This window comes from Cephus cinctus, unplaced genomic scaffold (genome assembly GCF_000341935.2).
Source record: "Cephus cinctus unplaced genomic scaffold, Ccin1 Ccin1_scaffold1237, whole genome shotgun sequence".
NCBI lineage: Eukaryota > Metazoa > Arthropoda > Insecta > Hymenoptera > Cephidae > Cephus > Cephus cinctus.
Window position 1 is genome coordinate 108703 of NW_014333690.1, and position 12068 is coordinate 120770.

General features: G+C 38.3%; 2 protein-coding genes and 1 long non-coding RNA gene across 6 annotated transcripts in view; 1 reads left to right on the plus strand and 2 right to left on the minus strand.

Moving 5' to 3' along the window:
* Window positions 1-2229, minus strand: part of LOC107272725 (interference hedgehog) — a 9162-nt gene extending 6933 nt beyond the window's left edge. For 3 of the 4 annotated variants that reach the window (XM_025090022.1, XM_015750168.2, XM_015750170.2), the window contains exon 1: window positions 1959-2227. The gene's annotated coding sequence lies outside the window, so the exon portion shown is untranslated. Of the gene's footprint in view, window positions 1-1958 lie in introns of all 4 variants that reach the window. The other variant, XM_015750169.2, reaches the window with a different exon arrangement.
* A 458-nt stretch (window positions 2230-2687) lies between these two features.
* On the minus strand, window positions 2688-11819 carry LOC107272726. The gene is made up of 6 exons (XM_015750171.2): window positions 11672-11819; window positions 7647-8056; window positions 7136-7572; window positions 6747-7050; window positions 6569-6674; window positions 2688-6479 (listed from the first exon to the last, which is right to left on the minus strand). The coding sequence occupies exons 2-6, from the start codon at window positions 8029-8031 to the stop codon at window positions 6182-6184; spliced, it is 1530 nt and encodes a 509-aa protein (XP_015605657.1). The 5' UTR covers window positions 8032-8056; window positions 11672-11819; the 3' UTR covers window positions 2688-6181.
* LOC112495102 lies at window positions 9659-11672 on the plus strand. Its single transcript, XR_003061325.1, has 3 exons — window positions 9659-10695; window positions 10765-11043; window positions 11136-11672. It is a non-coding gene; the product is annotated as an uncharacterized LOC112495102 (long non-coding RNA).
* Window positions 11820-12068: the final 249 nt, after the last annotated feature.

The following is a 12068-nucleotide window of genomic DNA, read 5'->3' on the forward strand; positions in this document are numbered from 1 at the left end:
GGGGGCGGGGGGGGGGGGGGGGGGGGGGGGGTGATGAAGCAATAAGATGAGGGGGACATGGGTCCTCTCGTTGCGTTCTTTCGGATAGGATAATTTCAAGTGTCGTCTCTACGGGACGTCCAGCCATGTTGATTTTAGTGGCAAAACTTGTTCCACTATCGAGAATCGTATGCGTGAGCAATTAAAACCTCGTGAAACTAATCCCCCAGAAATACAACTGATAATGAAGTTTCATATTCTTCTTCAAATATTTTCAGAGTGATTCGGAGAATATTAACTACTCCTGAATATACTATAGCTCCGTGAGTCGCGCCCATTAAGTACCGAGGTAATTGGTAATGGAACATCTATTTTTTTTCTTTCTTCATTCAAGTTGCGTCCTTGTAAAAAGTTTCAGGCCGCTTCGAAGTATCGATTTTTAATTTCGCCCTTCTACAGCGATGGGTCGCTGCGGCACGTCTAAAAAACAAGGGGGATTGTGTATTATGTGTCTGATGGCTTAGATTGGCCTTTCTAATTTAAATCATTGACCTTTTATAGGTATACTCTAGACAGTATAGTCATTTCGAGTACATTTGGTTGAGCCAAAATGTACTTTCTATCGTGACTGTACGCAGAATCATCTTCTGACCCCTTTGAAAAGATTTTGCATAATCTTAGATATGCCATCCACTGATTCATTGATTATTTTGATATTAATGGACCAGTGCTGAAAGAGAGAGAAAGATGCAGGATAATGACAATTTCAGGAGTTATCTTTAGAAAAATTAACGCGTCCCTGCTTTTCTGTCTTTAATAATATTTTTCGAAGAAAAAAGATACTTTGTCAAAGGCTCAGGTGCACTTGATACGGCTTGAAGCCATCGAATCAATGGAACAACGGAGTAACAGGTGGATCCGTAGCCGGATGGTTTCATTTCATGAGCATTGGTTTCGCTTTTTTTGCTGTAAGAAGGGGAAGTCAGGTGTTGCATTGCATGGCTACCGTCCCTAGTCTAGTACCTGCCCTTTTCCGCTCTAATGTAACCCTCAGTGGTTCCATAGCCACCGTTCATAATTCATCAACCTTTGCCGCTTCCTTGGTGTGACTAGCATGAAAAATATGCAGTTCTCGTAAATACGAGTTACTAAAGATTTAATAAATTCATTCGTTCAGAAAAGTACGTGACATGCGTTTATATTCTTAATCATGAAATATAATTTCTTCCCCATCTTTTTTCTCTTATGTATGTTAAAAACCAATTTATTTAAATCCCATTACTTTATTATCCCTATGTCTCGAAGTTGTGATTATTCTAGGAAGTACATAAGCCTTTTACTCTATTGCCTATTCTTCCAATTTTATCGTATTGCATGCTTTTGAATTAGTCTTAAGCCGCAGTGTATATGTATATATTACGTCAATAAACGTCCTAATCTACAAGGGTCTCGAAAGAGTTATGATTTGCGCAAGAGAGAAACAGTAACGTGCGACATTCTCGCGCGTCCTAATGATGAATACGGCCGGTGTCGAATAAATAAACGAGGAAGTGTGCCGTACTATAAGGACTGTTTTATATACGAACACGCAGGCGCATTAAGACGCGCGGTTTTTCGCAAATAATTGTATTCTCATCGAGACGCGCGATACAAAAATTAACGAGAACTGCATTCCGCGAGTCAATGCCTGCCATGTAAAAATCTCGGGATCGTGTCCGGTCGCAGGACGAAGCAGGCCGGCCGACTTCCGAAACAGGTGAATGAAAATTCCCTGCACACCGAAAGTATACATCTTCCGAAACGCACTCGAAATTTTCGACGGATGATCTTTGCGGAGATGCTCTCCACAAAACATCTAAATGATTGATAGCTAGTGTCTTTAAAAAATACGAGTCATTAAGTACGCATAATAACGTAAAGAACAATCCCCAAAGGGAAGGAAGAAACGCTCCGGCTTCAAACTCATCGTACAGACTCACCCTTTACGCGTCCGGCTCGCCTGTCTTTCAGCTAGATCGTTTTCCACGCTTATAGGGTCCTTTTCGCATAGGAACCACGACGTACTTTACGTCTACAAGGCTCAACACCAACAAATCACTTCATTTTGTTCAATCCGTTCGAACATCAAACTTATACGAAACACGATGCTTGGCGTCCACCAGAATACTGTGGAATGCAGACCGACGGGTTTTCGAGTATGGTGGGAGGGACGTGAAGTAGCGAGGTGTGCTCGTAGTGTGCTCAAATCAGTTCTCGCGCAGGTCGGCTAGCTTCTTCCTGACGTCACCGATCTCCACGTGACACCCTCTCTACGTTATTCTCGTATACTGCATCGGAATACGTGCGGTCATTGGCTATTGGTAGTACAAAGAGACGCGCTTACGCACAGTCAGTGGATAACCAATTTGACATCTAAATTCATACAACAGTCAATAGTCTGTCCCTCCATCGGTTCAACTTTTCGAATTAAAATGTCGGTTCGTACATATGTGTTACAATTCGGAAATATTAAATGTGTCCGTCAGTGACATCACGAAATTTTGGGTCGCTCGCCAACCAAATAATTGGAGCGCACCACTTCTGCTCACACCTCGTTTGAATTACTTGTGCTTTTGTTTCTCTGCTGTTCTGAGATTATGTATTTACATCTTTCTAATAGCAGTTGTTTACAGTATGCTCTTAATCTTCATATCAGTGGAATCTTCATGTTTACATGTTTTTTTTTTTTGCAGCAAGGAGATGAGTTGCAGGAGTTTTATTGTATAGAGTGAAGTTGATGTGACTTATGCCTTTTACCTTGAATGTTCAGAAGAAAACCGTGAACATTTTAATACTGAACAATATCTAGGAGGAAGAATAAAATGTTCAATAACTGCTTTTTCTCGAATTCATTAGGTAAAGTTCGGTCGTGATTACACCCTAAAATATTACACTTAAATTGTATAAGCAAGGCCAAAAACTTAACAAACATTTTACATTGATTCTTTTAAAATTAATAATAATATAATATAATAATAATCAATATTACATATTACGCCAACAAAATTCTTATATTATACAATATAGATGTACTATAAATTATAGCGGTAGATTCTCATTTTTCCAAAATAAAAGAATCCTGGGTTTGGCACGACGTCATACAACAGAACCAAATCAAACAGTGTCGCATTTTGATTGTCCGTGGCTAGGTGTATCTCTTAAATTGTCGTCTTATATTATTATGTCCGTTCATAGTACATGTTTGCATAATAAATTTTCTTGCGCGCCAGCCGGTTCTCTCATTCGATGACAACAGAAAAATTTTGTGCTAATACAAAAATTTATGTACATAACTCATTATGTTATTATAAAAAAGGTCTAGTTTGTATTGCGTATAAGAGTTCATGGATTATCCATGGAAAGGTCATTACTGCGAAGCTTTGGAAGAGATTTATGAGCGAACATACAAACTATGAAAACCGGCTGACTAGAGTATTTCATCCGATATCAGGTCTTACTGGTATATTGCTTTACGTTATGTTGCTAATCAAGTAATTTAGCGTTAACTTAATGATCAGCTACCCCTATTGTGATGATAATAGGCTTTTAGCCTCCTAATCAATTACTTTAGAATAAGCTACATGGAAGAGCAGACCTTCAGTCGTAGCAAACGGAAGCTAGTCTTAAAATTTTAATGAATTGTTAAATTATATTATTTCATTTTTATCAATTAATTCTAGGGTGCATGTAATTTTCGTCTGGACCAAAAGAGTACGGAGAGGATAAGAATGCCAAACAACATTGAACAAATCAGGCAATATGTTAAAATCAATTTGATATAAAAACAATTTTAAATGAGAATTTATAAAATGTTATGACCATTACATCATAATGATACAACAATAGCAATGGTATAATAATTTTTATAACAGTATCACAGATAATGCAAGCAAATACATTATGCTCGAATGTAGGGAAGTTTGAAATAAAATTCTTTGGTGAATATCCACCATGTACCAATAATTTTTTAGAAAACCAATATAAATTTATAAACTACTATTACAGTCCTTTCAAAAGGATTATTGCAATATCATCAGACATATCTAAACCTCGTTGCTCGCTTGTATAGATATATGGCATTCTTCTCTGCACTCTCGGCCTAGACCTCCCTACGCGGTAGACTAGCTACAATCACATAAAAAAGTTTTGGCAGCGCGCCCTGTCAAGGTCCGTTCGATTATTTTCCATCGTATCGAGTAGAGTAATGAATAAATAATTAATTTTATACATGTCATTATTTCATTAATCGTAATAAACCCATTAGATTCCAAAACTGTGTGTTGAGTCTTACACATTTCCACAGGAAAAAAAAAAGTTAGGCACGTTATTTTATTCATGCCGTTAACTCATGCGACTTAATACTATTCCTTTATCATCAGAGATTGAGTTGAGTCGAACACTCGTAATAAATCAAATTTCAAATTCTATTTGCGTATGAATGTTAATCTGCGTTTCTTCTGAATGAAAAGAGTGCAAAAATAAAGAATAACAGTATGTCCAGTATTGTCTGTGTAATGAATGTTAGTAAGTCGGTGTAAAAGAATAATGTCCTGTAAAAGTACATCTTTGAGCTACACAATTAAACGTTTTCGTGCGAGCGGCATTGTTCGAGGTGCGCTACCATACACGTATTTTCGTAGTGTTGCTGTATTCGCTACGTCAATAATTTGTAAACGGTATAAGCTAATGAACTGTGTATCAGCGAATTGTTAGGAAGAGCTTTTATCACGCGGGCAGAGCGCCCTGTAAAAATATACCTTCTCTCTATATAGAACTACTACACACGTATTCACATGAGGCCGGTTTTCTCGTTATTTCAATCTAGTTCGTCATATTGTTCACTTTGTTATGCAACATATTCTCAAGATGGTATCGCTTGTTATTGATGATTTTTCTATAAAAATAAGCTGACATTTCGATTCTGTACTAAGTACCTGTCTGTAAGATAATAACGACCTAGATAAAAAGAACACCGTACCCAGAAGGCACTGAAAAACCGACCTATGCTTGCATCATAGGGTCAACGTATGTACAGCACAATTCAAAATCATCTTAAAAGCCACGAATAGAGTAGAAAAAGGCGAGAAATGATAGACGTTTTCTTTTCATGAATTTACGATTCACGATAATCATTCCGGAACGTGTCGTTTGTTCGTTGCCGCCGACACATTCTGAAGCATCCTAAAGTCACGTGTACGGTCGTGTATGTGTGACCCATGTGTACATGTACGCATAAATGTACACATGTACGTGTGTGTATGGATGCCTGTACTTATATTCATATAATATATATATATATATTTTTCTTTTCAAATATATTATCAATTTCTCTATCGCATTATAATCAATTGTATCTCTATACATATCTACAGAAAGAAACCTAATATAGACCTTCTCTATTATCCTTAATTAAACTCTCTATCAATTAATATGTATAATCGCTCACAACAGTTCTAAAAAGTTTACCGTAACTCGGTATAGTACGCGATAGTATTTCCCTTCACTCGCATTAAACTATTTGCTTTCTTCCTCTTTTCTCAATTACATACTTAGAAGATAATCCATTATCATTACCTTTCTATTATTGCTTGAAGTTTAGTGCTACTGAATTCATTTTGGCATTTAGCGAGTTTCGAACCCTGAGCAAACGCGTATACCCACGAAGAGACGCGCTTGATCGAGATTACCATCGTAATGCGATTTTGCGATATTAAACTCGTCCTTCACGTATAGACCTTCTCTTGGGATAACACTGATAAACCCCACAACGTGCAGAGTATCCGTAATCCGGGTCTTTCTTGATATTTTTTTTCACGTTCACAACGCGATCGTCCTCAGCCTTTAAAGGCCATAAAACGCATATGAAAATCCTTCATCACATAGCAAAAAATATAATTGCACCAGGCGCAAAAACATCTTATAGCTTGCCCCTACCTACTTGCCCCTACCCCTTCTTGTCCTATTAACCCTTTACGGTTTCCAGTACTCTGTACATTATCTCTCGACAGCAATCTTCGCAGATTCCTTAAGATGATTCGAATTCGAATTTGAGTACGCCGCGGGAACACACGATTGCAGACACTCTCCATCGTGTCTCTGATAGAACAGCGCTAGTACGCGATCATATTCTACATCTTTCCACGACGATCGACGACATTCTCTATTACCCCCTAACCTGTTTGAGATATCGGTTGCCCTCACCCCATTCCCGCCAGCGTCTACGCCTCTTATCGGGACCATTCGACGTCGAGGAGTAGTCGTTGCTAGGTGTTGGGCGTCTTGATTTTATTTTCGGCATTTCATCTACCTTCGAGACTCCTCCAGTTCCATGTCCTGGATGAATTCGAGCATGGCTTAGTGTATTAACACCTGCCAGATTGAGAAGAGCATCAGCACCCTCAGCTATTTTTCTCTGCTCGTCGAAATCCGCTCCCGTACCGTCAACATTTGAACACCTCTTACTGGAAATCACAATGACTATTTAATAAGCACTTTCCGCGCGAGACCGAAGTAAAGGAAATGAGAAAAGACTCCATAGTCTGTACCATACCTTTCCAGTTTTATAGAGGTAATGCAACTGTACGTGTGGTCTTCGCTGGAGCTCCTCGTGATTACCGGAACTAGCTTTTCCGATTCTACCAGCTTTCTCTTGCGATCTGTTATTATAATTTCTAGACGTAGTAAAGGATGCCGTATATCATGCATACAATAATAGTGGTATTTCATACCTTTATTGTGATTTAAAATAATAGGTCCATGTTTAAAGGAAAGCATAGCAGCCGCCGCGGCATCAACGTCACTGTCGACTTCTGCCTCGGGGCTGTCTCCAATGTTACTAGAAGCCAATCTCTTTGAAAGATATGGAAAAAGAACTGGATCAGGAAGGCGTGTACTCGCGCACTTTCTGGGGTTTTTTTCCGGTGAGGAAAGATTTTGAGCAGTCGGAGGAGGAAATGGCGCACGAGATAGAGCTTGAATGAGATTTGGTCGATACTGCGCATCCACCATCCATAATGAACCCTTGCCTAAATTCTGAAAAATTAATATCAATATAACTCTTGAAAATATTTCTGGGACTTCTGATTTCTGTAAGTAACTGGTTAAAATTTCAATCTACCGGGGCTTTCTCCACCTTTCGAAAGCATTTGTTGAGGCTGAGGTTGTGTCTTACAGAATTCTTCCAGCCAGTCGGTGCATTCCTAAAGTACGGAAAGTGATCAAGAATCCATGCATAGACTTCCTTCACGGGTAACGCTTTCACTGGGCTGTCCTCAATCGCCATGAAGATCAGACAGGAAAATGAGTACGGTGGTTTGCTATTTCTATGCAAATGAGGATCGTATGGTATGTGGGTAGGGTGCTTATTACGATTTGAAGGTGGAAGATTATTGTTACTCAAAGATATCTTTGTCTGATTATTTTGCACCGAATTGTAATGACTTTTGACAGATTCCTGGAAAATTTGCACCGACTTCTGATAATTCTTACTAGAGTTTTGGAAGTTTTGGCCTTGAATATGCATAGCACCAGAACTACTTGTCTTGCCATTGCTCTCTGAAACACAAAATTATTATATTAGCTTAATACACTAACGACCAAAACAATTCAAAAATATTTCTTTTTCATACCTGGGGAGTAGCTGTCGTCTAGACTTGAAATTGAATTTGTGTTTTCTGATAAGTCTGCACTGTCTTCGCAAATATTGTTGTTTAAGATATTCTCACTTTTAATATTCTTAGAGGGATCTGAAATTTCTAATCCCTTGAGTAAATTTTGCTGGTGCAGCCAGCTTAAGGAAGTTAAGTCATCGTCAGACTGACTATTCTTTTCAATAGACTTTTCACTTATATCAATTTCTTTGTTAAGTTCATCAGATGAGCTCGTTTCAACGAACGTACTTGCATTGTCCCCTTCCTTTAATGTATAGACTGCCTCGCGGAAGCTCAGTACCCGTGTAATCGTCAAACCAACAGCAGTTTCCATGCCTGTTGCGTCAGGTCTGTCCGGAGACATTTCGCCTTCGAGGATATCTTGGTCACTGAACAAAACAAACGCACGATACAATTAGTTCTAAATTAATGATGCACGAGAAGGCATTCATAAATTTTATATAGCATTGAAAACTCAATGTATATAACGCTGAATAATGCTGGGATAAAATAGTAGCAAATAATTAATGGGAATATCTTCATCTTCAATGAAATTTCAAAATTAATTATTGGAAATATTTTTTTTAAATTGTTAACTTCAAGCGAAATAATTCAAAGATTCCATTCATTAAATTTTCTTCAACACACTACCAAGAGCAATTTTAACTTTTACATAGAGACCAAGTTTCTGGTTACAATCTTCAGTAGCTAGCCATTTATAAAATATTAGTAGTAATAGATCCGTTATAGCGAGACCTGGGGGCGTGGTTAAGTAGGGGTGGGGGTGAGTCCCAAAAGTATTACGGTTAAAATTTTTCGTTTCGAACTCGACGCCCCAAAAGTTTAGCGAATGAAATTTTTTCATTTTAAACTCGACGCCCCAAAATTTAGCGAATGAAATTTTTCGTTTTAAACTCGACGCCCCAAAAATTTAGCGAATGAAATTTTTCGTTTCAAACTCGACGCCCCAAAAATTTAGAGAATGAAATTTTTCGTTTCAAACTCGAACGATTGAAGATACCAAAGTAAAGCCCATAACGTGGCTTGCCAGGCTTGAAACAAACTACATTATACGGTTTATCTATTGACTATCTGAGAATTGACTCGTTAAAACGATAACTTGAGTCATATAATTTCGCTTAGGTATGAGCAAGGAGGCACAAAGAACAAAACAGTTAGAGCCATATAATTTCTGTCGACTTTAGTCATAATTTAAGAGCCTAGAAAATATAAATAAAATTGTTTCATAAAACGTAAATAATTTGAATAGATTTTTATGGTTTAATAACGAAAAATTTGGTGTTTCTAGTCATCTCCAGAGATTTTATTGAAAGGTGAACAGTGCATCGTAATTAAAACATCTTGTTGACATTCTCAAGGGACAATAGAAGTTTGGCTCGAACCCTGGTTATTCATATATAGTCTTCGACGTGACGACGTACGTGCCCAACTACTAATTTGAATAACAAATTCATTTGGTGCAAATTTGCTTGCACGCGTCTTGCGCAACTCATTGCGCAAGGAATTGCACTGTGTAAACGGGGCTTTAGTTACTGTTGAAACCAGTTTGTATTGTCGGTAAAAAAGAACAGCACGCGACTCAGTCGATACGCACACATATTCATATGCGTACGTATCGCATCTACATATATGTCGCGTGTTTGCCGCAACGCACTTTCATCGAATTAATTCCCAGACTCAAATGGTCGCATTATCCAAAGTCACAGATATCAAATTACAACAATGCTTATAACGGATGAGGTGGGTCGCGTCGGTCTGTACGTGATATTTCTCCGAGATATTATCTCGTTTCGATCACCCAGCGAAAGTCTAATTTAAGGGAAGTCGGAGTCTAATTTTACGGAACCATAGAAAAAGCTGTGTCGTTAAAAATAGCCTTCTGAACGTGAAAAGGAGGTTGTCGAATGAAAGAGACGAAGTTCATAGATGTCACTGGTTGTCATGGCGACCCGTTTACCATAAATCTATTATTCCAAATTTTGATTATTACACGTATGCTTATTATTGTCACGCGTAACCTTAACCGAGACAATAAACAAAAATCAATGAAGAATAATGTATAGAAGAATAATAGAATGTCGGTGAAACTGCAAGTTCTATAGCGCGGAAAAGGATTTGCAGAGAAAAGCATAGAGTTAATACAGATAGAGCAGACAAGCCAGCTCTCAACGCGGCAGCGGCGAAGAGAGAGATAGATGCAAATCAGAGTGCAAAGACGGATAGCTAATGGGGTTCAGCTATCTCTTTCTTTCTCATTATGAGCGAATGGACACTTCCACTTGCAGAGCAGCCTATGGCTTGTTTGCTCTATCTGTATTAACTCTATGGAGAAAAGACGTAATATGCGGCGCAGGATGTAGGCACCATCGATAGCTTTCTTGGCCATAAAACAGAGAAGCTGTTGCTAGGTAACGGTCTCCCTGTTACCTTAGCAACACCGGTATCCCTATTCTTAAATCTATTTCACATACTGAGCTGATCTCAATAGTTCAACATTTAACTATTTAAAAATATTTATTTATTAGTCCACCTTTGTCCGCTAATGCAGGCAAACTAATATTAAAGAAATTCTATAAAAATGGAAAACACAATACGATTGGTCGAATGATAATAGATTGAGACCCTCTTTAGGTAACATAATTTTATTAGTCATTCAGTACCTACTACTTCACAAGCAATACCCTTTGACACATGAAAAAAGAGAACTCGCAAATTAAATTATGCATTGGCGAATTAGAACATATTTGGAAATATTGAAGAAAGATATTTTACAAATATATACGCATAATCATTGCCTTGGTAAAGTTCTTGATCTTATAATTACATCGGTGTCACATATCGAAATTTCATGAGATTCTAAATATTGCGCGCGTGCGATCGCAGCCTCGAGCCCAAAGTGCCAGCACCGTCATTTGTTTATCCACTAATGAGCGACAAAATGGCCGACATTATTTGCAGTGATGAGTTCGACGACGAAAAATGAGACGAGAAATAAAGAATCTTTCAGGTATATAATGACGATCGTATTGGCGAGTGACACTTGACGAGCTCTTTGTAAAGTATTTCAATGTTTCAGCAACTCGGATAAACTATTTATGCCTGAAGTAGCACGAAAGATGGCGTCTGCTTGCATGAGTACATCGACGTGTTGTACATGAGCGTCAAGCAAAACACTTTTTAAAGAGCAAAAGTTACTCAAAATACTACAAAACTTTATGTCACATGTTCTATTGATTAAGCAACCAATAACGTCAACTTTCTACACGATTTACCGATTCATCAAAGATGCGTGGAACTTTTAACTTTTCTTACTTAGCCCATACAAGACATACTCGTGAAAACAGTTTTACTTTGAGTATGACGATTTTATTTTTAAACGATCACAGAATAATTACGCTAGAAGAACTAGCGAGTCGATGAATTTATAACAACACGACGTGCTTCTAGGTCTACGAAATTGCGGAATACCAGCACATATGACTGCATTACTTGTTGAATTCAAATATGGAGCTGATAATGATTACGAAACTCGAGCATGCATGAAAATGGCCACGGCATCACTTGCACATAGCATCAACATGGTGTTCGATCGAGTTACACTGTGAAATTCGTCCAGAGAAATAAATAATCCATAGAAAAACGCATTCTAGCAGACGGATTTTCATGAAATCCCACCTGGTAACCATATTTTCTGTATTTCCGACAGTTTGCACGGCTGTACGTTTTAATGAGAGCAGTCCGAATACAATGTTTCACATGCCTCCAGCGAAGACTATCAGTTTTCCGAATAATTTTTCGCCAGGAATCACACCAGAATGAGTATTCATAGTGAAAACCCAAGTAGAACGTTCGAACACATGAACCATCGTTTTGCGTCTTTCAGTTTTCAACACCCGATTTACGTCTTTCTTGTTTTATCGTTGCAAAACAATCACGGGAGCACCGAAAATATGAGATTGGCAAGAGTTTTCAAAAAAACTTACGTATTCGAGCACACAGACGGTGTCCTTAGCGGATTTTCTAAAGACGGGCATCTCAAGCACTCTCTACACAACACCCAGCTGATCGTAACGCCATGTTCTGACGTCACAACGTGACCGAGATACGTCACAATCTCGTCTTTCTCGCAAAACGATACCTCGCATATCTCGTGCACCCTCGCATTATATGATATCTCGCACTAAGCCCGGGAAAAAACGAAATTCAACGACAAAATCCAACCATCACATAGGAAATATTAGTAAAGAAAGGTAACCCCATGTATTCTATGTCTAAAATAAGCTGTGTGATATTTCATCACACACACACTGTCAGACACAAAGTCCCACGAGATTGGCCTTTGTTATTAGCATCTCCTTGGTGAAATTACAAAATGATATA

What these genes read in the sequence shown, in the direction of transcription:
- LOC107272726 (XM_015750171.2), bottom strand. Translation starts at nt 8,031, where the DNA reads ATGTCTCCGGACAGACCTGACGCAACAGGCATGGAAACTGCTGTTGGT. An exon ending in GAAAGGTGGAGAAAGCCCCG is followed by an intron (nt 7,051 to 7,135) that starts GTAGATTGAAAT and finishes TTAATTTTTCAG; the next exon opens with AATTTAGGCAAGGGTTCATT. An exon ending in TATTTTAAATCACAATAAAG is followed by an intron (nt 6,675 to 6,746) that starts GTATGAAATACC and finishes TTATAATAACAG; the next exon opens with ATCGCAAGAGAAAGCTGGTA.